This window comes from Petaurus breviceps, unplaced genomic scaffold (assembly GCF_028583685.1).
Source record: "Petaurus breviceps papuanus isolate PSGF00001 unplaced genomic scaffold, PetGlider_PUasm1.0 213, whole genome shotgun sequence".
Taxonomy (NCBI): Eukaryota; Metazoa; Chordata; class Mammalia; order Diprotodontia; family Petauridae; genus Petaurus; species Petaurus breviceps.
The window spans coordinates 11,382,829-11,409,661 of NW_027185860.1; the positions used below are offsets into that span (position 1 = coordinate 11,382,829).

The following is a 26,833-nucleotide window of genomic DNA, read 5'->3' on the forward strand; positions in this document are numbered from 1 at the left end:
CTAACAAGTCTCCATCTGTGAATGTCACATTATTCTCATAAATAGCCATTTTTTAATTAAAATGTCTTATGAATATAAATATTTAAGTAAAAATGTAATTTTATAATAAGTTTTGAGTGATTTTAAAGAAATAAATGAGAGAATATAATAATTTACTTTCCACAATTATGTATGGGAAGAGGCAACCCAAATAGCTATTTTCCAAATTTTGGCAGGGAAAATAAATCATAGAGAGGTCCACTTCTCTAAGATGGCACATTTCATCTATACTCCTGATGCTACTTAACAATAGAGGGAAATGAATTCTGGTGTAAACTTGTTTTCACTCTTTTTTCTCTCTGTCTTCTGTTGCAAAACCAAACTCTCACTACTTCTTTCTCCAGATTCAGGCCCTCAGCCATTCGCATAATCTCTTGAGAAGAGGGTTTACTTTGTCCTCCAAAATATCGTTCGAGGGCTTCCTTAGCAGCGATGCTGGAAAAAATAAAATACTATTATTTAAGTGAGAATGGGCAGATCTAAATATCTATTCCTTTTTGTGCTAAATTCCCGAAAAGGATTTGAAAATGATTTTTAACAACTTGAAAATATTTGTTCTACAACCCTTCTACGCTCATCTAAAACCTTGGTCTGTAGTAGTATTATAATAAAAAATAGATTTCTCTTTACTATCCAAATCAAGCAAGAGACAAAGGGATCACAGATCGCTGGTTTCCTTTTAATATACCAGGAGAGGGCACTACATTCTTCACAAGGGAAATAGATTTCTAGTTCCTTTTGTTTGGAGACTACTGAATTTTTAGTCAAATATTTATGCAAATCTAAAGTATTTGGAAGATATAATGAGTTAAGCAACACAAACAGGAAAAAATTCCTATCCAGTAATACTTCTTTTATCTGTGTTTGTATCCCGAATCTTCCCCCTGCACGACCCTGGAAGAGACATGTAAACACTCTGGGCCTCAGTTTCCACATTTGCAAAATGAGGAGGTTGAATTAGGTGATTTCTACAGTTCATTCCAACTCTAAATCTGTGCTCTGATTGCTCAAAGAATGAGAGGTTTATTGCCAGTCATACTTCAATATAAAATCAAGAATTTAGAAAAGAGGGGTGGCCAAGTAGCACAGCGAGTAAGAGCACTGGCTCCAGTGTCGAGAAGACCTGGAAATCGAATCCCGGGCTCAGACACTTAGCACCCACCCAGAAACACCTGGCCGTGTAACCTTGAGCAAGTTACTTAACCCCAATTGCTTAAAAAAAAAAAAAAAAAAAGAATTTAGAAAAGAGAAATTGAAGCATAAACAATAACTTCAAAACAGCCTTGTCTCTTTTTTGTTGTTGTTTGTTTTTAATTCTTGCTTTTGTGTGCTTGTGAGGCCTAGAGGATCTTGGGGTACTGAAATCATACTACGTCAAACCCACATAATTCTTTGAAGTTTGTTCTTCTAAATTCTAAATCATTCTTCTAAATGGTTTAACTGGGAACATAAGTGGACTATCACAAATCCACTGGAATTAAAGGAGATTTTCTAGCCCTAAATGAAATCAAGACTTTGGGAAAAGAATATGTATTCTGCCAGTAGGAAGAAGGAGGCCAGAGACAAAGTCCTTATCTCTCTAATTAGCTGGTTGGTTGCTTTGTGTTCCAAAATATAGAGCCAAGAAGCTTTTCACTTATCTATTAGACTGTGAGTCACACGAAGGTAGGCCCTGTTTTTTGTGTTTCTTTGTGTGCCTGGGGCTTAGCACAGTGTTTTACACACAACCTAATAAATGTTTATTGCCTGCCTTTTGACTTTTGGAGGAAAAAAAAATGCTTTTCTCTAGTAAGATGACCATGTAAGGTTAAATCTTTCTAGAAGAGCTGATAGTTAGCCTTTGAGGCATAAGATAAATGAGAAACACCTGAGGGTCTTCCTTTTCTTGTGAGGAAGGAGTATCAGTGAAAGGCTATAGCTCAAGTCCAGAAGGTAATTGCACTTGGCAAACAAATACGTTTTGCCCTCTAATAAACTATTGCATTTTGTTGGCAAATTTTAACGTCTCAAGGGGATAATTACCTTATGGTTGTTCGTCTTTTCCTTTTCCGTTCATTTGCCCCCACTTTATCATTGTATAAGGCTATATTTATGGAAAACAAAGAAAGAAGAATACACACACAGAGAGAACAACTATTTATGGCGTTCAACTTCTTTAAAACATTATAGAATTAAACCTTATAATATTTTCTTTAAATATTATAGTGTCTGTGCAAGTAGGTAATATAAATTTGAATAAAATTATTACTAGGAAAATTATTAAAGTATAACTATAAACTGTACAGCAATTATTTTCTATTTTAGCAATTTATATGTTGCTCTAAGATTTAAAATCATGTTCTCAAATTCTACCCCTTTATTCCCTATTCTCCCTTCAAGGGCCCTTTTACCATTAGTGTGAGAGTTGTTTTAGCGATTTAATAATAAGCCGTCTCAAAAGCAACTCTTTTTTCTTGGAGATTTGCATTGTGGAATGCTTTAACTAGTATCAAGTTAAGAACATATTAATATGTTATTGCTTTCGTATGTTACACTTGCAAAATATAGGAGAAACTATATGACTTTCAATTTTACCTACTATCATTTATCTTTAATATTTTTTCTTACAAGAAGTTTATTCATTAATTGCTAAACACTGTTTCCCTTCAAAACATTTATTTCTATACTTGAGTTCTTTCTTTTTAAGGAGAGAATCTAAAATAGCAGAATGCCCATTTAAAACAACTCTTTTAACATTAAAGAAGGGGAGAAAGTTATTCATTTATCATTAATCTTTCCACAAAGAAATTGTTGATATGTTTAAAACTCTGGAAACTGCAGAAATAAGCTATGGTACCTCCTACTTGCTCAGCTTCATCCAACCATTTGGATAATATCGATTTTAGTTTGCAAGCATTTTTAAAACTGAGCTGCAGGTTTTCGAATCGGCAAATAGTTGTTTGACTGAATTCAGAGCCATGCACTGCAGCCAGGGCCTCCCCAACATTTGTCTGGGTGTAACCTGTCAATGAACAATAACAATGAAGATGGCAACAATGACAACGCCAAGAACAATATCATCATTTTACTAGCAGGAGTTCTGAATCTTTCTGTTGGTGTCATGGACTCCTTTTCAAGACAGGCTAAGTCTATGGACCTCTCATAAGAATAATTTTTATTTTTATTCTAGTTATTCATTTTACACCGAGTTTGAATGCAGCCTCACACACCTACCACCCCGAGTCAGTCACAACCTCTATATGCTTCTGTTTGTCTTAGTTTCTTCATCTGTAAAGGTCCCTACTTCACATTAAATGAATTAATATTTGCAAAGAACTTTGCAAATCTTAAATCACTATCCAAATGCTAATGATTACTACAATAATTATTATCATTAAATGCATAAAATACATAAGATTTCAAGTAAAACAAATTATATTGAAATAGTTATTAAAATATTTTTTAAAACTCTAGGTTAGCCTTCCCTTCCCTTCCCACACAACTAGAGGTATTTCTTTACACTGGCCATTGGTAAAAATCTTCAATAATCTTCCTTTGTCTATTATGAAATGTTTATTAATTGTGTTAGCAATTAATGACTTGTAATTAATAATTAATTTTTTTTTATTATTTGAGAGGTATAGGAAATGAAAAGTGCCACTAGAAAGCATTGATCCCCTTTTGAAAGTATCAAGTTGTAGCCAACGGTTAAATGGAATACTTTTTCTCCACTACAAGGAAAGAAATTTTCCCTTGCTGAACCTGCCATTCGTATTATTCAGCTAAACAGGATACTGGGTGGTCACCACTTTCACAAAGACATCTTAAGGCAAAGATCTTGTTTTGGATTGTTTAATTTATTGGTTAACCTGGCTAATATATCATGATAATATTATAATGGGTAATATTCATGATTCTCAATAAGTATTTTTTTCTACTTTGATGAAATGATGCAAAAAAAAAATTTCTCAACCAGGAAGTTTAATATTATATATTGTTCTGGTATCAATAAAGACTAAAAAGTACGTCTTATTTCCTTTATATAACATGCTCATTAGGAAACTAATCATCACAGTTCAGGACATAGCTGAGCATATTTATTCAATTTGTTGGAAATGATTTTTTTGTTTCTCATCAAGAGGGATGGAGTCACAATAATGATCCAGAACCACTTTTTATTCCAAGTTGAGATAAAACATGAAAAGCAGATGAACAAAATCATCAGTTAATATTAAAAAAATCAAAACTCTATATTGTTTAGATGCCAGGTGCTGTTTATATTAAAAATTCCCTGTAATTACATGATATTTTTGTGCCTAAGGCAAAAGTCGAATTCTTATGATTCACTACAATGAATGTCGACATGGAATGAATTACTGTCCATTCAAAGATAAAAATGTCATTCTAGAATATGAACAACCATTATGATAATATGAACAATCGTTTTTTATATTTTGAAAATAGTCTACATTTTAAGAAATTGCAAATTGTTATAGCTACTTTTAGAATTAAAATGTTGGAATGGTTGTAACTCCTTCCTCCAATAAATCTCCAGGTGAGGAAGGCAGAAGAAATGTTGGTATTTTAACCAGCTTTAAACTTAGACCAGCACAAACACGTCAGCATGTAAAACCCATTGGAACTTTTTTTGGTTTGCATGTTTCCCTCCCTCAGAAAAAGCATCCCAGAATTTTTCCTCTTACTTTTTTTTCATTTTACTTCTTTATGATCATGATTTTATAAGCACAATGAACCCAAACAGAGAGGACAATAGCATATTTTTGCAACATTTTTTCAGAGCTTTCCATTGAAAATCAACTCTGGGGTTGATTACACAACACTTGTTTAGCCTGCTCATAAGATTCACCACAATTATTAATGATCTCAAATTTGTCAATATTTTGGCATGTTTCATCATCAAAGTTAAGAAGCAGGCAATTATTTTGGAGTACATACAGCCTATTGAGAACCTGTCATTTTCATTTCTTCTCTGAATTGTTAGTGCTTTTTTGGAGCTGAATCAGTCAGGACATTCATGTGTGTACCATGATGGTGACACTGCAAGATGGCAGAAAGAGTGTTTGGTTAACTCTAAAAAGTTAAAACCCATGGTAGGATTGTAGAATTACATTTGCTGGCCTTGCTCACTTATGTATGGCTATTTAAACTTAATAGAACTCTATGAGACCCAGAGCAAGACATAACTATAATTCGTAGCAAATACATACCTAATTTAATTCTCCTCAATTTGAACTCATTGGCAAACTTTTCTAGTTCTTGGATTTCAGGAGAATCCATGTCAGTTGGTTCTTCAATCGCTTTGCTTTTTCGATGAAATTCTTGCTTAAAGTCAATGGCTGTGGGGTCATCTCCCAGGAGAGGCTGATGCATGGGAGGAAAACCATGACTCAAGGCATGGTCAGGAAACTTATAAAGGCAAGGGGTTAAGCTGCCTGCTAGAATGAAAGAAGGAAGGAATAAAGGAAGGAAGGAAGGAGGGAAGGAAGGGAAGGAAGGGAAGGGGGGAAGGAAGGAAGGAAGGAAGGAAGGAAGGAAGGAAGGAAGGAAGGAAGGAAGGAAGGAAGGAAAAAATTAGATGAAATAATTCTTCATTTCAACACTACTACAGTCGATTTACTAGTACTATAACCACTACCAGTACCAGTACCAATAACTGCTACTGGGGCTGTTACACACACATAAAAGCAAGCTTGCATGTGCGCACACACGCACACACACACACACACACACACACACACACACACCACTTCTTAGCTAAGCCCTAGTAAGCTTTACAATACAGTTAATTTTGCTTTTGTGAAATTACATAGAAGTGCCTTTGCTTTCATTGACAAATAGCGAGGGGGTAATACAGGCAACATTCAATAAAGGATAAGCAACTTTAAAACCTCAGATGTGAATATTCTTATGGTTAAAAATCATGATTATTTCATCAAAAAAAGAAGAAAAAGAAATATGAGATTTTTTTTTAATATTGGTAAGAAGATTCTATCATTGACTCTAAAGTAATAAAGAATTTGAAAAGTTATATGAAAATTGCCAGTAAGATTTCTTTTCTTTTGCTTTTTGGAGGGGGGAAGGCAGGGCAATTGGGGTTAAGGGATTTGCCCAAGGTCACACGACTAGTGAGTGTGTCAAGTGTCTGAGTCCTCCTGACTCCAGGGCCGGTACTCTATTCACTGTGCCACCTAGCCACCCTGCCAGTGAGATTTCCTAAGAGATGATCATTAGATATAACTGACTCACTTTCTTATTATCCATTTAATGACTTACAAGTAAAGTAGGAAGGTGGGAGAGGAACAATCCTGGAGATAAATCACAAACTGGAGAATCAATTCATTAATACTGGAGAGCTGACTATATGGAAAGGTTTAATCACTTAAAGGAGGTCAAACAAATACATGAAACATAAGAAAAGACTTGCTTTCTAATGTTCTAGGTGCTAAAATATTACACCTTTTCAAACAGATCTGCATACAGGGCTTTGAGACTGTTGGTGTTACTCTGTTTTGAGCACTTTTTAGTAAGGCATCACCAAGGAGATAAGGACCCTGGGAAGAAATGCCTACCAGTAAGACAGAAGCCTTTCAGCCTCCTAGTCTTTGATTGACAGAACTACACTGCTTTGTGTTTGCATTTTTCCTTACAATCATGATCCTGTGGCATTCATCAGTGGAGCCTCCATTCCCAATTTACATTTAATCGTGGATTATACAAATGAGAAATTCTGTTGTACAAAAATAGTGAATAATTAGCTATGTTGCTGATGGGTATAAATAATTAACATTAAAGGAAGAAGGAAATAAAAATCATCTTCCGCAAATAACTCAAAATATTTGCTTCAAAATTTCATGCTTGCTGATTATTTCACAAACATATTCAGAAATCTAAAGCATGAGTAATAACATTGCATTTTCCTGGAATGAAATGTGGAAAATGTGCTAACTTGAAAAAAGGAACAAGTAGGTAAGAAAATTGGTAATTTTTATGATTCAAAGATACTTTTACATGGCTTCCTGACTCTTATAGACCAAGGATTCTTAACCTATTTTTGTGTCATGGACCCTTGAGGCCTATACACCTTTCTCAGAATAATATTTGGTTGCTTATATTCACACTTGAAGGAAATGCTAAATTTCAGGTAGATGTTAGTGAAAATAAAAATCCAAGTTAATAGAATACCTGAAGACTGTCTATAGATCCCTGGATTCCAGGTTAAGAGCCCTTGTTATGGATTGTACCTTATTTTTAGGAAGAAAATAAGGAAGTAACATAGGGCAATGAAATAAAACTTAAGACAAAGAGGTGGAATGCATATTGCTTTACTTTTAAAAACAAAATCCAGTTTTACTTATCATGTTACTAGGATTTGTCAGAAAGTTTTCCACTTAATGCTTTCTATCTTGGGGGGACTCAGAGGATCTCAGGACCATAGATTTAGAACTGAACATAAGCTCATCTGGTCAACTCTGTAGAATAACTTGGGAGTGTGGAACAGAGATCACATTGGAAAATTCCCCTTGCAGTTGCTTTAGAACGGCATTTGTAGTGAAAACTTAAACATTGCTAAGAAATCTAGCCAGCGTAGTTACTGATAATGAAAAATGAAATGTTTATGTAAAAGAAAGATTAATTAATGAGCTAAATATGAATTGCATATGTGTGTACACATGTATATATGTGTGTGTGTGTCTATCTATCTATTACAAAACTATTACAAGTTAAACTCAGAGTATAATAAACACTAATCATCTATAACAATGTTAAACTTTTTTTTTACTCATGTTTCAGTATGAGGTTCTTATTTTTCAATAATGTTTTCATATACTTCATTGTTTCATTTCCATGTATCATGACTATATTTCTCATTTAGTTTTCTTAAGAGATGCCAAGTCATTTGAACAAATTAATCCATACGTAATTCATATCAACTAATTTTTCTTTGACATAAACTCTTCATTGTGAGTGCTTACCCACTTCCAGCCAAATATCTTAGCAACTTAAAAGAATTTTGTTTTACATTAATGTTGTTCTTCCTGCCATGGTCCTATCATCCTTGCCAGCCTTATCCATCTATGCATAGCATTTTATGCCTTTTTTCCCCTCTAGGAGTCTAGCACTCTGCCTATTACATGTTCCTTTAGGGATGCTGAATCGAGGGTGGAATAGGCAGCTCTTAAACTAAATGAGTAAATTTAGAGGGTTAGTGAGAAGTGTTTGTTGGTTTCCTGTGATATAAGGATTACTGAGAGAGGTCAGTAACCCAAATGACCTGCAGCAAACTTCTCATGGCTAGAAAAAAATACCATACAGTCTTTAGTTTGAGGAAATCTGCTGAAAAGATAGGAATTGATGACATGGAATATGTGTAGTCATTTATCTTTCAAAGTACTCTCACATTCATTATCTACTTGTGTCCCCCCCAACAACCTCCTTAGTTAGACAAGGCAGGTATAATTATTTCTAGTTTACAGGTAGAGAATATAAGTCAGAGGGATGTCAAGTGATTTGCCCAGCAATACACACAGAGTTAGTGGGAGATTTGGGACTCAGACCTAATTCCTTCCTTCTTAGATCTATCTTTGGCCCACAAAACGGCTTTCAGTATAGTTACTTTATCCACTATGTCTAGATGTGTAACAACCAGCCTGTATTTACAAGCACAGTTAGTTTAATTGGATAGTAGCAATTTTCTGTACTTGATTTCATTAGCAAACTAATTTGTATGGGCAAACATTATCTTAAGATGTTATCCGATCATATTTCAAGAGACTTTGATGTGTCTTACTGATGAAATATAATGCAAAATAAGACACATAGGGATAAAATAAAATAAGATCCTCTTTAAAAGGGTGCCTTGAATATAATAAATACTAAGTAAATAATTATAGCATTTTTTTTAAAAAGAAGTAGATGATAGTAGGTATCTGAGATGAATCAACTAGTATTAAAAGGGTACTGAATTTGACTGGAAGATTCCTGACATATTCCTAGCAAGAGAAAAATATGTGTGTTCTTCAACAAAACCATTTTCATTCTGTCACTAACTTCAATAAAAAAAATCCATATGACAGGTAAACACATCCCAACAGAAAAAAATACTTTGTTTTTTCCCCTATTAATTCATTTCTACAAATATGTATGGTGTACCTGCTAAATTCAATATACTGTGCTAGTTTCTGTAATACAAAGACAACACCAGCCATATGTTAAGTACCATTTGTTTTCAGGACTATATAGATGGCTAATTCTTCTAATCTTTCTACAAGCTACATGTTTGTTTGTTTAAAGATTATTTAGGAACATATGTGCAGCAAGGATGTTATAAACATTTACTAAAGAACTTCTAAGCACAAAAACCCACTGGCAATACCTGTTTGCCTATGTAGCTACTTGAACAGATTTAGAAACTTTTTGATTATTCCCTACAGCACAAAATATATTCATTGGTTTTGAGTAAGTAACCCACCATATAATCTGAAAATTGTTTCATACATCTGTGTTAGGATTTAGTGGTGGTTTGGGTAGGGATATAAATCACTTCAAAGTAATAAAGGTAGAAAAAGGGAAGCATAAGACTTGTTTTGTACAGAGCTGATGTCATTCCTTGGTTTGGGATGGTCCTTGCTGCAGCCTGTAACGTGTGACCCTGAGAGGAAATAACTGACAATATCCCTGGAGTTGCAGGCTTGATCCCTTAATAAAAGAAGTGACCCAGGTAAAATAGGCCATATCATCTTACATGTCAGGAATATGTATCCTTCCTCAGTTCTCCTCTTTCCTTCCATTCCTCCCTCCCAGAATCTTTTCCAGATGATGTTTTACCATCATTATTTCTCTCTCATGATGGGGTAGCACTGAACAACTCCTCTTCACACATAAAGAAAAGTGTATAGCTTCATGTGACCACTCAGAGGTAAATGACAACAGGGCCAATCGGTGTAGGTAAGAATGAGAAGGTCTTACAGTGGTAACAGCAGCAGCAAGGACAACAGAGTACTCCACAGAGTAGAGGGTAAGATATTTAGTAGGCTATGCTGTTCCTTCACCTTATCTCTAGTAACTACTTGTCCAGATGGTGATGACAGGATCGATTTAGTTCAAAGAAGGTGGGGACTGTGGTAAGGATAGCAATAACCTTTATCTTTTCAGTTACAACTTTTTTTTTGTTATATCATTCCAAAATTGTGAGCAGTCTCTTGACTTCTTCCTCAATAATTAAATGCAAAAGTTTCCTTCTCTTTCATTAAAATTATTAATATAGCACACACATCATTTTAGTGTCAAAATGAGGCAATTCAAATTATAGAAATACAGAGTCAGAAGGACCCTAGTCCAACTTCTTCCTAAAGAATAAATCCTTTTTTTATAGCACTACTGACAAATAGTTATCTAACCTCCTCCTAAAGACTATAAGGATGAAGAACTCACTATCTTTTCTCAAGGCACCCCACTCATCTATTCAATAAATTCCAGTGACTTCCAATTACCTCTGAGATCAAATATAAATTACTCTGTCTGGCCTTTTAAGCTCTTTAAATTTTGACCATGACCTCATTTTCTAGCACTATAATACATTATCCCACTTCCTGCAGTCTATGATCCCAGTAAACTGACCTTCTTTCTCTTCCTCCCTCCTATATTATACCCCATGTTCTGTTAACTGTTTCACATTGATTATCTTTTAGTCACTTAGTCAATCAGTAAATATTTGCTAAGTACATACTATGTTCCAGGCACTATACTAAGTACTGGAGATACAAAGAAAGACAACAGTCTCTGCTCTCAAGGAGTTCAGTCTAATCTTGTACCAACAATGTACCCTATCCTCACCTCTACCTCTGAGAATCTCTTGTTTCTTGCAAGATTCAATACAAGTACCACCTTCTACCGGGAGCCCTTAGTTTTTATTGCCCTCTTTCCCCAAAATTACCATTTATTTATTTTTGCATATATTCTATTTACATTTATTTATTTGCATGTTTTCTTACTCCACAAAATGAAAGCTCTTTGAGGGAAGGGACTGTTTCATTTATTTTTTATCTGTCTCCTTAATGCCTAAGTACTGCATGGTCTTTAAAAAAATTAATCAGTCAGTGCTTTATTTTGATTACTATTACCTCTCATGGTTCACGGTGCTGCTAACATATGAAAATTTTACATAATTATTATGAAAATTATTTATGAATAAAGCATCAAACATATTATTATTGCTAATTATTGTCTATTGCAACTGCAAGACAGCCTCATTTTGACAAAATATTTTCCTAAAAGTAATTTTGTATTAATTAGGGTTTATTGTAATCCTTGTCTTTTTTTAAGGTAAGGGGTAATTGTTTTCTTTGAAGCATTGTCTTTTTAATCTCATAATTTAATGATCAAACACTCTTTTTTCTAGGTTTTTATGACACTTCTTTTTCCTGGCTCTCATACCTGTCTGGCTGCTCCTTCCCTATTTCCTTTGCTACAACTTCATCCAAGTCATGCCCACTATATTGGACTTCTTCCAAGGGTTTTTCTGAATCCTCTTCTCTTCTTCATCTGTATTATTTTTCTTGGTGATCTCATCAGCTCCCATGAGTTCAATTTTCATCCCTTGGTAAATGATTCACAAATCTGCATACCTATCCCTAACATCTCTCCTGATCTCCAGGCTAACATCAGTAACTGCATACTGGACATCTCAAATTGGACGCCCTGTCGATATCTCAAGCTCAGAATGTCCAAAAGAGAACTCATTACCATTTCCTCAAAACCCTTCCTTCTTCCAATCTTCCCTAATACTGTCAAGGAAGCCATTAGGTATGATTAAAATTTTGGTGTTCCTCTCATATTCATCCCAAATATCCAATCAGTTGTTAAGTCTTTTTTTCTAGCTTCACAACATTTCTTGTATACACTGCCTTCTCCCCATTCACATTGTCACCACCCTGATGAAGATTTTTATTACCTCATGCTTGGACTATCACAATAGCCTTTTGCTTGATATTGCTGCCTCAAGTCTCCAGGGGTAGATACCTGTGACTGTGGCCCTCTGAGTCTTCAAGTGAAGACTTTTGACTTAATCAAAACTTCACAGAACAAATCCCCTTAATAAAAGGATTTGTTCTATAAAACTTGGACTCAGTCAAAAGGCCACATGGCAGGACCTAAAAGGATGCAGCCTCAAGGCTGAAGGTTCCCCACCTCTGCTCCCTCCTCTAGTCAGTTACAAAAGTGATTTTCCTAAAGCACAAATCTGACCATGTCACCCTCTTACTTAATAATCTCCGGTGGTGTCCCATTGCTCTGAAAACCAAAACAAAATCTGTTTTACATTTAAAACCTTGCACAACTTAGTCCATTCCTTGTTTCATTCTTCTTACCACACACTTGAATTTTGTGTTGGATTTTACTTTCACCTTTCGGTGGCACCTGTTACAGATGGACAGAAACCAACTCACACAACTTAGAAGGCTGTTAAATTTTCAGTGTCAACATTTACACCTAAGAAATCTGAAAACGCTTTATATAAATCAGGGTTTGATGTATTGTGTTGTTTATTGTCTAAATTTTAAAAAGTGATTGAGAAAATGTCAGAAACGCAGATCAAAATTTAAAAGCGTGTTGAGCATATTTACATATCTATATCTATTTCATTTTGCTTTGGGGAGAAACGGTTGGTAAGCATTTACTACCGCCTCCCTACATAGTGTTATGTCTATCACGTATATACGTTTGTAGAGTATTCACTGCTAAATGTTGAAGAATGGATAATAGAGTCTAATCACTTTTCCAACCCTTGGAATTATCTCCATCAACCTAAAATTATTGTGGTATACTTCCTGGTACACAGTACGTTCTTAATAAATACTTGCTGATTAGTTGTTTCATTATTCAAGAAAACCTTCCAAATTGATAAGATTCCAGTTTCACGTGAGTATTTAAAAGATTTATTTGAAAGATGACTTCAGCATCTGCAAATTTAACTGAATTCATAAATTCATGAAATAAGACAGAGAACAAATAAAATATATATTTGAAGAAAAGATAGGGGAAGAGATATGCAATACAGTGTTAAAACATTTGCAGGTATAGACTCAAGTATTGGAAAAATTCAAATATTTCACCATTAAGTATTTTCTTAGAAAGTGCTATCAAAACAAAGTCTTCCAAAAAACTTTAATTCTCTCTTTTCTATCTTTGACCTTCCTATTTTATATGCCTGGCAGTGGGGTCTCAGGATCAAAAGGTATGAACACTTTAGTCCCTGTCTTAGCCTAATTCCAAAAATTTTTCCCCAAAAATAGTTGGAGCAATTCACAACTTTGTGAAATATCTATCAGTATACCTGTCTTTTGGTAACCTCTCCATCATTGACTACTCCCAAATTTTGTCACTTTTGTCAATTTTTCTGGATATGAGGTGAAACTTCAGGATTGTATTGGTTAGTATTCTTTTATTATGAATAATTGGTTCAATTTTATATGGTGATCAATAATAATTTGCTATTCTTCATATCATTTAACTATTTGTCCACTGAGAAATATTTTTTGATGTTGTTTATTTGTATTATTTCTCTATATATTTATGACAGCAAATAAAGATGATGGTCTAAACAATGAATAAGAATAATACATTTTTGGAGGGGAAGAACTCACAGTATGAAAACACATTTTGAAAAGGGATGCTTGGAAACATTTCTGTTGTTATATGATATTGTTGCTGAAAATGATGTGTGTCATATATGAAAACTCTCATCTGTATACTGGAAAAACTTAGAAACATCATTTACTAACATGCTAAAAAAACTTCCAAAAGTTTCAATGTATTTTGGGTTCATTTGTTAAAAATATAAAAATGCAATACTTTAGTCTAAAGAATTAATTGACTGAAAGCAGGGAAATTGTAAATTTACTAAGCAACTCTACAAGTCTATATAATTGGCAAATGAGATTGAAAAATGAGTCACATGGTTTAGTAAATGCAGTCAATGATGTACACCCAGCCCACACTATAGTTTCATCTATAGACATTTCCTGATGTGCTTTCTACACTAGTAGTATTCTGTATGCTTTAAAATTATATACAATACAGAAAACATTTATGAAGTTTATATGGTTCACCCAAGGAACTACAGTTTGTCAAAATGGAGTAAAACTAGTTTAGTATGACTTGTTATCAAGAAACCCATGCTTGCTCTTAGTGTATGCCTCTTTACTTTCTTTTTTTTTAATTTTTTTTCAAATGCTTTAACTTCTGGTTTACATCATTCATTTCCGCCAGATTTTGAGTTACAATTTTTTCCCCCATTTTCCCCCTACCCACCTCCGCAAAATAGCGGTCCCACAGAATATCCCCTCCTCCAATCTGCTCTCTCCTATATCTTCTCCCATGCCCCCTTTGACTTCTCCAGCAGGGCATGGTGGATCTCTGTGCCCCAGTGCCTGTATATCTTATTGCCCAATTACATGTAAAATAGAATTAATAATAGTATTTATATTTTTAGACATTTGATTTTAAAATTTTGAATTCCAGATTCATTCCCTTCCTCCCTTGTCACCCACCCTTACTGGGAAGATAAGCAATTCAGCATATGTTGTACATGTGTAGTTATGAAAAACATTACCATAGTAGATATATTGAAAAGACTGACTATTTTTCCCTCCCTTCTATCCCACCTCCCACTTGTTCTATTCTCTACTTTGATCCTGTCCCTTTGCAAAAGTGGGTGCTTCCAACTTCCTTCCCCCCAGCCTGCCCTCCCTTCCATCATCCCTTCTCTGATCCCCTTCCCATCTACTCTCCTGTAGGGTGAGATATCCTTTTTAGTATATATGTTATTCCCTCCCTGAGCCAAATTCAGTGAAAATAAAGTTTTGCCTTTTTGCCTTCCTGTTCTTCCCCTCCATTGTAACAATTATCCCTCCCCTTTTCTATATGAGATAGTTTACCCCATTCTGTCTCTCCCCATCTCCTCTCGTTATATTCCTCTCTCACCTCTTAATTTCACCTTTTAAGTATTGTCCCTTCCTATTACATTGGTCCTGTGCCCTCTATTTCTGTATACCTGTAAACATATATACACACATTCACATATGTATTCATATGACCAGTTTCCTCAGTTAAAATTATTGTTTTTCCATGTATGAATGTAAATAGTTTAATTTTTATAAGTTCCTTATGATTTCTTTTCCCTGTTTACCTTCTCAAGCTTCTCTTTCTTCTTGTATCTGAATGTCAAATTTCAATTCAGCTCTGTTTTTTTCATCAAAATACTTGAAAGTCCTCTATTCCACTGAATGACCATGTTTTCCCCTGAAACATGATACTCAGTTTTTCTGGGTAGGTGACTCTTGGTTTTAATCCCAGCTCCTTTGCCCTCCAGAATATCATATTCCAGGCCCTTCGATCCCTCAGTGTAGAAGCTTCCAGATCCTGTGTTATCCTGATTGTGTTTCCACAATATTCAAATTGTTTCTTCCTGGATGCTTGTAATATTCTCTCCTTGATCTGGGAATTTTAGAACCTGGCTATAATATTCCTAGAAATTTTCTTTTTGGGATCTTTCTCAGGAGGTGATCAGTGGATTCTTTCAACCTCTATTTTGTCCTCGTTTCTAAAACATCAGGGCAGTTTTCCTTGAGAATTTCTTGAAGGGTGATTTCTAGGTTCTTTCTTTGATCATGGCTTTCAGGTAGTCCAATAATTTTTAAATTATCTCTCCTGAATCTATTTTCCAGGTCAGTGTTTTTTTTTCCAATGAGATATTTTGCATTGCCTTCTGTTCTTTCATTTGTTTGGATCTGTTTAACAGCATCTTGATTTCTCATAAAGTCACTAGCTTCCATTTGCTCCAATCTAATTCTGAAGGAATGATTCTCTTCAGTGAGCTTTTGAGATTCTTTTTCCATCTGGCAAATTTGGCTTTTTAAGGCATTCTTCTCCTCATTGCCTTTTTGAGCCCCTTTTGCCATTTGAGTTAGTCTATTTTTTAAGGTATGATTTTCCTCAGTCAGGCTGTTGACTCTCATTTCATAATTTTCTTGCATCATTATCATTTCTCTTCCCAATTTTTCCTCCACTTCTCTTATCTGCTTCTTAAGGTCCTCTATGGCCTGTAACCAGCTCGTATTTTTCTTTGAAGCTTTTGGTGCAGGAGTTCTGACTTCACTGTCTTCCCCCTGTTCCATGCTTTGCTCCTTTTTGTCCTCAAAATAAGAGTCTAATGTTGGAATCTTCTGTCTGCTTTGTTTCCTTTGCCTGGTCATGTTGCCCCTCAGTCACTTGACCCCTGGGCTTTTTGCCACAGTAGGACTCTGCTACCAGACAGGGGAGCTTCCATCCCAAATACTGGGGTTTTCTCAGCTGCCGAAGGTAGTAGATGGGTGCCCTCACTGAAGCCTCCGCAAGCTCTGGCAAGCTGTACACACAGCCCAGGATCTCCACCCTAGACTGCAATCCAGATCCAAACAGGTTGAAGCAAGAGTGATTACCCCTCAGACTGGTACTTGGTCCCCCTACACCCTGCAGGCCAGGAGCTGAAGCTGACCCATGAGGGTGGCTGCATGGCTGCAGCGCTTCAGCTGCTTCTCACCCCAGGGGCAAAAGCCAATGTACTCCCAACTATTTTATCTCAAAGACCACACTGCACTGACCTCTGGCTTTGTCCTTAGCATCTTTGTCTTGATAATTCTGGAAACCCACCACAGCTGCTGCAGATCTGGAGTTCCTCAGGCCAGAGGCTGGTCAGGCTGCCCTGGGGCTAAAACCTCTGGCTCACGCTGGGCTCAGCTCCCAGAGCGCTTTGCTGGCCGATTCCTGCTGGCCTGCCGGGCTGTCCTCAGCGGGAGGTTAGCTTCTTTGTGTCATTTTGTGGGTTCTGCAGCTCCAAAGTTTGTTCAGAGTCCCCTTTAACATGGATTGGAGGAGGTGGGAGCCAGAGACGCGGGGAGGTCCTGCTTCTACTCCACCATCTTGACTCCTGCCTCTTCACTTTCTAAGTACTCATAAGCCATCCTTTAAAATCCCTTTAATAATCCATTCTAGAATTTTACTTGGAAATAACATAAAGTATGCACTTTTTTTCTTTGAAAATTAGGATGATATCTGCTATTAAATTCAAACATTTTCTTATGTAGCCATTGCTTTATGAGGTCATTTTGCTTTTTCAAAAAAAAAAATGCCAAAGAAGAAATACCCAATTTAAATAGCAATGTCAAGTAATGACAAGAGAGGGAACAATCTAAAAATCTGAATTAAGCTCATTCCTTACTTTTGTTTTCCTTTAGAAGAGTCATAGTAGATATGTAGGATTTCTAAGGTTCCTCACTATTTAACAAGATAATTTTTTTTTTTTTGCTTTTTTGGAGGGCAGTTGGGGTTAAGTGACTTGCCCGAAATCACATGGCTAGTAAGTGTTTTAAGTGTCTGAGGCTGGATTTGAACTCAGGTCCTCCTGACTTCAGGGCCGGGCCCCCTAGCTACCCCCACCAAGATCATTTCAAATGCTCCCTCCTCCACTGTGCCTTCTCCCTTCCTTTCTTACTCAGGCCTCCCTCATTTAACACTTTATTTTAGAACCGCTCAATGCATTCAGTGATCAAAATTGAACATTATATGCATCTAATTTATGTCATATCCTCCTGCCAGACTGTAAACTCTTTGAAGGTAAGCACTATACATTATCTAAGCTTTATATCTCCTCAGCTTCACACGTATTTGCTGTGTGCACCTATTTGCTGTATTAGACATAATTTTAAGGCAAGAAGAGATAAATCCAGAGAGAATCATAAGTATAGTAAATCACACAGTAGGTATTTTGAATCCCCAACAGGAGTGAAAGGTACATAAGGGACCATCTAATCTTATGTTTTAATTGTACGGATGAAAAAAAAATGAGGTTCAAGGAGGTGGGGCTATTTGCCCAAGGATATAAAGTTAGCCGGTGCCAGAGTGGAGACTAGAACAGAGTCCTGGCCTTGGACTAAGCAAAGCCTAGGTTCAGTCTTCGCAATTTCTACAGACTGACAAATGCCAATGATCTCAGGCAAGTCACTTGACATTTCAGTGCTGCAGATAATTTTCAAAGACTAAATGCAGATGAGTTGCCCATCTCCACTGATTGAGGGAATTTCCACATCACAGACCCAGACAAAAGCAAAAAATCCAAAACAACTTCTGTGCTTATTCTGACATGGAATCTCTTGTCCTGTAGAAGTACACTGAATTAATCAGACAACCTTTAATGTGTCACATCAGTGATTATTTTCTTATCCCAAAGTACTATTATTAATGAAATGTCTTCACTATATATAAGCCTTACAGTGCATGCAATAAAATAACAACATTAAAATGAAGTAATTTCATATCATTTGACATATAGTTTCCTTGGTATCTTCATTTTCATATAGAGTGTGATGCTGAGAATAGCTTTATGGTAGGTGACACAATGATTTCTGGGATTGCATGGAAGTGACTATGTTCCTGAATGTCTTGGGAATTAAGGAGAAGTTTCAAATGACAGAACTAGGTTTCCATTTATAAATTTTTATATCCTTTCTTTTTCATATCTGAAATTCTGTGTTTGAATACTCAATTTCTGCAGCCTCTGTGGAAATGCAGGGCAAGGAATGCAGATTCTAGGCACTTAATTTGTCAAGTAGCAAATGATAATCCTGATCATGTGTCAAAAATTTGACAAATTCTGAATCATAAAGCACTTTAATGCCATTTTTCTCTAAAAATAATACTTATAACATCTAATCATTCTTGCTACCTGAGGTTTTCTATTGTTTCTAAATAGTCACACATACAGATTCAAAATACATTTTTATTTTATTTTACAGTCTCAGGAGACTCATAAATCTTAAAGTGCACTTTTTTTTAAAAATTATTATTACTACAGAAAGGGTGATTGTGCTAAAATTCTTTGTTGCATGTTGGAAGAGGGGGTGTGAGGAGGAAAGACTGGTCCCTGGGAAGATTGTCACCTGAAAGTCTGAGTGGTATTGTGGGAAGTAAACTGAACTTGAGTCAGGGGAACTGGTTTAGAACCCTGTCTTCACTGTTTACTAGCTGGACAAGTATAAGAAAGTCACTAATGGGTGGCATTCGGCCTAGAGTCAGGAAGACCTGAGCTCAAATGTGACCTCACATACTTACAAGCTGTGTGTCTCTGGACAGATTTGTTAGCCTCAGTTTCTACCTATCTCCCAGGATTGCCATGAGGATCAAATGAGGTAATATTTGTAAAGTGCCTGGTACATCGTGAGCAGGTGCTATGTGAAATATTTATATTCCCTTTCCTTTTCCTCCCTTTAATCTGAGTTCTGGAGGTTTGTCATCTGTAAGGGGAGCGGGGCGTAGGGGGGTTGGGAAGGAGAGAATAGCAATAGCCTTCCTACAACCTAAGAGGTTGTAGTGAACATCTAATGAGCATGTAAAGTTTGGTGTAAAACTTAATATATTAAATACCATTAGCGGTCATTGCTACTGAATTCTATTACCAGCCAGAGTCTAGCATGTAAGGAGAGGATTGATTCCTTACTGCACAGATGCTTTGATTATGTGACTGTGTCATCAACAACCACCCCACTTATTAAATGAATAACAAACAGTTACTGATTACCAAGGTATACAAAGTGTGTTCTGCAATCCAGTGAATTACTTGGAGAAATAGAGTCATGGAGAGTCAGACATGACTGAAAAATGACTTAATAACAACAAATTATGTTCGATTTTCTTCCAAATTATGCATTCTTTAGCTATATTTGTATAGGTTGAGACTTTGAGTCAGGAAGACCCTAGTTCTAATTCTGCTTCAGACACATACTAGCTGTGTGTCCCTGGCAAATCACTTAACTTCTCTGTCTCAGTTTCCCCATCTGTAAAATGGAGATTAATAATAGCATCTATATCACAGAGTTATTGTGAGGACCAAATGAGTTAACAAACATTTTAAAACTTCTCAATTCTTAAAGCACTACACAAATACTAGCTTTATGGAATGTCACAGGAAACTCAAGAATTCAACAATGTCATTGTGCAATTAAATAATATATTCTGGTCAATGACAATGATGATACCATATGCAAATGACCAATTATCATAGATAAAAAAATGTTAAATTTCTACTAAATTTTGGTTGCTCTTTCTTTCTTTGATAGTTCAGAGGGCACTTCAAGATCTAACAGGTTTTTCGTCATTTCTATCAACATCAGTTTTCATTGTATCATAAAATTAGTGAAAACATCAGTTCCAAGGGAATTATGGATGATAGCATAACAGATAAACTAGTTTTGTCTGAATTTTCTTTCTATTTCGGAATTTGAAGGGAACTCACTTAAGACTAAACTGAATTGTACCTAGAAGTAAAACATATATGTGGTAAGTTAAAAAAATGTACGTCATCAATTTAATTACATTTCATAATTTTAAGATGAAATGCAACTTTTATTTCCTTGCACAGAAGATGAACAGTAAATAAATGAGAAAAATTGTAAAGAGTTCACTTTAAAAAAAAACTGATTCCATAAATCCAACTTGAAAATATTTTGAATTGTTTTTCATTACTTTATAGCAAGATGTCTTAGGCTCTTCATTGCAGTAGAAACTTAAGTTTTACCAAAGGAAGGGACCTTTGGTAAATTTGTTACATTCAGGGGAGATACATTCTGGAGGTAAAAGAAGCAAGATACACGGAAAGGAAGGAAGAATGATCAATTTTTAAAGTTCATGAGTTTTAAAAAGTAAGTCCCTTTGGTAGCTAAAGGTTTACAGATTAGTTTAGTACTTAGCATTTCATTGATAACTAAAAAATTTGCTTCGACTCAGTACCAGCACATACATGGATAACACCTCTAAATCTCCATCAATAAAAATAAAAAGCCTCTGCATGCTGAAAATATTGTCACAAAGTCCATATACTCACGACCACAGAGGAGATGGTTTGTCAGAATGAAACAGATAATTATTTTCAAATGTTAAATTTGAACAGGAAGGTATGATTCTACAGCAGGGGTGGGGAACCTATGACCTTGAGGCCACATAGGGACTTCTAGGGCCTGGGGTGCCTGAGTCCTAATTTTACAGAAAAAATTCCCTTAATAGAAGGATTTGTTCTGGGAAGCTTAGGTTTAGTCAAAGGGCCACACTTGAGGACCTAGAGGGCCCGTGTGTGGCTTTGCATGTGCAGGTTCCCCCTCCCTCTTCTAGAGGCTCTCAAAATGTCTAAATTGAGAAGTAATAGCTAGCAGAAAAGGGAAAAATCAGGGAAAAAAAACTAAAAGAAAACCCAAAACCTGGACTCTAAGTGTAGTTTGGGCTTATTTATTGTCTGGTCAAGCAACCACACATATTTCCGCAGTCTATGGGAGTGGCATTATTACTTTATTACTTTATCTTACCCCCTTAATGCTGACACTATTCTCCAAATACAAGTAGGCACTGGCAGGTTGGGTGCCCACAGGGGTGGCTGATACTTCTCTCAGGGTTGAAGGGGTCATTTTGTGGGTAACTATCCTCCTAACAATGTAGCTCACAAGCCTTGATCAGTAAACTTCCCCCTTCAGACGGTATTCTCAATTAGCTTTTTTAGAAAAGGTATTTACTCAAATGGTATAACAAGAAAGGTAGTTACAAAGCATTTCCAACAAAATTTGGGGCACAAACTCCTAAAAATATACAGTCTGTGAGGGTAAGAGTGAGCACGATGAACAATGATAAAGCCAATATGCAAACTATAATGATAGCTAGACACATTTGCAGTACTATCCCCGTGGCCAAGGCAATTCAGAGCTCTGAAAACATCTGGGTCTGGACGCACTTTCTTTCTCCAGAGGTTCCTCATGATTCTTTATCAATGATGCACAAATTCCTTTCCTACTTGGCTGGGTTGGCTCCTCAGAGATAACTAACGGTGCATGATAATCTGCATAGGTCCAGCTTCTAGTCTAGGCCACGTTGTGGAACTGGCTTCTCACTGGGAGCTCCTGCCGTGGCTGGGGTAGGAGGAGTGGGTCAGGTCCCTTAGCTGCTGCTGGTAGACCAGGTCACTCTGACTGGGTTGTATGGGGCAGTTTGCTTAGCTGGGTTTTCATAGGGTGCTGCATTTCTACTGGACTCACTGATTCATTGACTCTGTGGATTCATTCTTAAATGTGTAGGTACAGTTTGGGGTCTTTTTGCTTTTTTTTTGGAGGGGGGGAGACATGGCAATTGAGGTTAAATAACTTGTCCAACGTCACAGGGCTAGTAAGTGTTAAGTGTCTGAGGTCACATTTGAACTCAGGTCCTCCTGTCTCCAGGGTTTTTACTCTATTCACTGCGCCACCTAGCCACCCCACAGGCACAGTTTTTACCACCTTTAGCCTTTGCCTTGACTGAGTGTTATAGTTCTCTTTTTAGTTGGAGTGTTAGAGCAATTTTTTTTTTAGCAAGGACTAGTTATTTTATACCTGAAAGGAAAGGCCTCTCCATTTTCCATTTTGGTGTCTTTTTGTCTTACAACTTAAAACCTTGCTAAAATATAAATGGCACACACTCATATGCAATATTTTATGTTGACACTTCCAGAAATTAAATGATTTGCCCCAAATCACACCACTAGGAAGTAGCGATATCACAATTTGAACTCAAGTCTAACACTCTGCCTACTATACTATGCTCTCGCTCTGTAGCATAGTACTGTAATTAATGATCTTAATGATGACACTAAATCACACAGATATGGTTAATATCTGGCCAATGTTCTCCATTTAGCAAGGGAGGGATTATATAGTTTATTCTGAAAGAGTTTAAACTAAATGACTAAAATAATCAGTTTGGTCCTTAAACTTTAGTATTTGGACAATTCACTTAAGTGAAACATTTTCAGAGACTGTTAAATGATATGGCATTTTGTCAGTATCAATATTTTTGTCTTTCATAATAGGGAAGGGGATAAGCATTTATTAAGTGCCTACTCTGTGACTGACTTTTAAGTACTTTACAGATGTCTCATTTGATCGTCATGACAACTCTGCTGAAGTAGGCACTATGCTATTATTATTCTTATTTTACTATCGAGGAAACTGAGGCAGACACAGGTTAAGTCATTTGTCCCTGGTCACATAGTTAGTGAATGTCTGAGGCTGGATTTGAAATGACCTCTCTCTAACTTCAGGGCCAAGGCTTTATTTTTAGGAAGATGAAAAATGAAAATCATATGAAAATAAATATTTTGGTAATCAGAATCTTAATGTGTAGTTTTCAGTCTTATCAATAAACAATGAATGTGCTCTTTTGTTCTTTTTAGAGAGGAAAGCTAATGTAAAATGTAAAGACACTTAGGGAGACCTCTGATTCTTCATAATTAATCGGAGGAATAAATACTTGTCCTTCCGTTTGAAGATGTAGACTTCAGAAGAGGGTATTATCTAATCTAGAACATGTTGAAAGAAGAATATTATAAATCAAGAGAATACACATTTATGATAATTGTCCAAGATACACTTGTCTAAAAGTTCCTTGTGATAGCAACCAAACCAGACATAGTTTTGAACATAATCAACTGTCCCCTCTCCCTCCCACCATGAACTGGGATAGTGACTGCTAGTACAGACCAGTGAGGGGCAGCTAGGTCAGGAAGATGTATCTTCCTGAGATCAAATCCAGTCTCTGACACTTATTAGCTGTGTGACTGGGCAAGTCACTTAACCCTGTTTGCCTCAGTTTTCTCATCTATAAAATGAGCTGAAGAAGAAAAGGCAAATGACTCCAATATCTTTGCAAAAAAAAATAAACCAAATAAGATCACAGAGTCAGACATTATTGAAGAACAATAATAACAGGCCAGTGAATTCTTTGTTATATAGGGACACTGGATATGCCAAACCAATCAACCATGATTAATTCTAAACTTCTGGGGGAAAGTTCTGGCTCCAAGTTGTCTTCTTCAATAGAATATAAACTCCTTGATGTCAGAGAGAATTTCGTTTTTGTCTTTGTATTTCTAGTGCCTAGCACAGTGCTTCACAGGGGTACGCTTTTAATAAATACTTATTGATTAATAGAGAAATTGATTGGAAGTATGCCTATAGGCAAGTTTCTTTATTACATTCTCAGTTTCTCCACTTACTTTTACTCCCTATCTTATAAAGTTATTGGAAGTAAAGCACCTTAAGCATTAAAGTACTACATAATCAATCAATCATTTGGTGCCTATTAGGTACCTTGCATTGTGCTAAGGGCTATAATACAAAAAGAGTCAAAATATAGTCCCTGCCCTCAAGGAACTCAATTTAATAGAGAAGACAACCTGCAAAGACATACACAGCAACCTATATAGGAATAACAGGATAAATAGGAAATAATTAGCAGAGAGAAGACACTAAATTAAGAGGGGTTGGGTAAAGCTTTCAGTAAAAGCAAGGATTTTAGGTGGAATCTAAAGTTGTCGGGGAAATTGATAGTGTGAAGTGAAGGTGAGCATTCCAAGCATAGGGGATGGTCATAGAAAATGCCTGGAGAGATGAGTACCTTGTTCATCTAATGGCCACAAGGTTGTTAATGACCATTAACTTCATTATTCTTTTATGTGTCTATCACTGTATTGGCTCTGTAGAGGATGAAAGATGAAAATGAAGTAAAAGAAATGGTATCTATTCACAAAGTTTACAATCTGCTTCCCAGGATGTTTTAAAAATGTATTTCTATCAATATTTGTTGGTGATATTGGCCTATACTTCTTTTTCATCTCTTTAACATCCCCTCATTTAGATATTAAGATCATGTTTGTTTCTTCAAAGAAGTTCAATCGAGTGTTTTTTTCTCAATTTTTTTGAATTATGCTAAATATTTACTTTTTCTTTAAAAGTATGTTTTTTTTTAATGGCTACAGATCTACCTATAAGGATTTATCTGTAAATCTGTCTACACTAGAGAGTTACACCACACCTCATTTAACCACCATACAGTTCACTTTATAGATACTTAAATTTTGTTTTCTGAAATTGAACTATTTAAGAATTCTGACTCATTTAATAAAAACTACTCAGGGGATATACAAGCATATATATGTATGTGTGCATATACATGCATATATTTGTATTTAATCTATTTATTTTAATTCTCAAGGTTTTTTGTTTGTTTGTTTTTTTACACAGGGCATACAGTAAGTTCTGATAAGTATTCTTTTTTATTTGCTATGATTTCACCTTGTTCACCTTTTGTCTTGGTAGTTTTATTTTTCTCTCTATTCTTTTTGACTAATTTTCCTAAGATTTACTTATTTTGTAAGTCTTTTTTTTAAGTAGCTTTTAGATTTATCAAATTACACTTTACTTGCCATAGAACTTCTTTTGGGAAAAGCATTTATTCAGGAAAATATAGTGTGTCCCAAAAATTTTAGTGCAGTTTAAAGGCATACTTAATTTACCTTTTCTCCCCACTGCTTCCACCAGAGTCAATAGGAGGAAAATCAAACCAATTTCCCAGAAATCTGTAATAGTGTGCTTTATAACTTTGCATGTTCCCCATTTGACTAATGGAAATTCATAAGATATGTAGGAAAGAGGGGCAAAAGGGAGAAAATAAAAGCAGAAAATCACATAATCATATGAAGAGGAATTTACAAAAAAAATTTAGAATGTATGTCAATTAAGTTATAGAAATTAAAATTAATAATAACAATGCTTTGTATAGTGCTTAACATGTACTAATCATAATGCTAAATGTTTTACAGTTATAATCTCCATTGATCCTAACAACAATCCTTAGAAGTAAGTACCGTTATTACCCCTTTTTGCTGAAGAAACAGCAAGAGTTTTAAGGGACTTGCTCAGGGTCACACGGCTAGTAAATGTCTAAGGCTGGGTTTGAATTAATTAATATTAAGAAATGTTACTTTTTGGGGAACTCTTGTAGCCTATTAGAAAGAGCACTTAGAATTCTGAATAGGGCACAGAGTTTAGATCAGTGATTTCACTGGTTAAAGGGAACTCCCTGGTGAAGAGACTCCTTTAGCCAATGCAGCTTCCTTTTTTGTAATTTATAGTCCCAGATAATTGTGTGGAGTACTGAAAGGTCGAGTGACTTGTCCAAGGGTTATATACAGTAGTGGGCATTTGTCAGGGGCACTGCTTAAATTCAGGTCTTCCTGCCTTCGATGGTTTCAAAGATAATGCCTTTTCCAGAGACCAAGAAGAGCTGAAGAAAGAGTGCAGAGTAGACTAGGTGCAAACATTTTCATCCACAATTATTTCACGTTCTCAGTGGTTTCTTGGGGGCAGTGATGGAGCGCCCCAAAAGGGATATGAAACTTGACCTTGGGACTGCCTCCAAAAGGAAAGGTAGTCAAAAGATTGTAGCTGCAAAGATTTCAGATAACCATCTGAAAAGAGGAAGCGGGAGGCAGTGGAGGTGACCCCAACAAAACAGAAAGCAAAAAGGGACATGGGCTGCCGTTGGTCAGAGTCAGGGTTCTAAGCAGCCCACAGTGCAAGAGTTCCTCACCTCAATCCCAGCTTTTCCATAGCTCCTAAGAAAATACAGCAGTTGGCTGCCTCTGTTGGTGTCTGACTTAATCTGCAGGTTTGGAAGTTTTGTCTGAAGTTTCCCATAAGTTTCCCATGCTATCAAAACCATGGTTATTTGTTAAACTGAGTGTGTGCCAGTTTCGATGTAGCATTACATGAGGTGACTGCAAAAACTCAGCAGGGAAGAAAATTTAAAACATACTTCAGCAACATCTGTGGGCAAGCAGGGATGGGGTAAGAGTGGAAAGAAAGAAAAGGAAGGAAGGAAGGAAGGAAGGAAGGAAGGAAGGAAGGAAGGA

The 26,833-nt window shown here is 36.0% G+C and overlaps 1 protein-coding gene across 1 annotated transcript in view; it reads right to left on the reverse strand.

Moving 5' to 3' along the window:
- Window positions 1-278: 278 nt before the first annotated feature.
- The window catches only part of POU1F1 (POU class 1 homeobox 1), a 32,371-nt gene continuing 5,816 nt past the window's right edge, over window positions 279-26,833 (reverse strand). Inside the window, 7 exon segments of the mRNA XM_069093893.1 lie at window positions 279-474; window positions 2,062-2,122; window positions 2,876-3,040; window positions 5,247-5,471; window positions 7,156-7,167; window positions 9,614-9,673; window positions 9,676-9,735. Coding sequence (XP_068949994.1) covers window positions 279-474; window positions 2,062-2,122; window positions 2,876-3,040; window positions 5,247-5,471; window positions 7,156-7,167; window positions 9,614-9,673; window positions 9,676-9,735 — 779 coding nt within the window.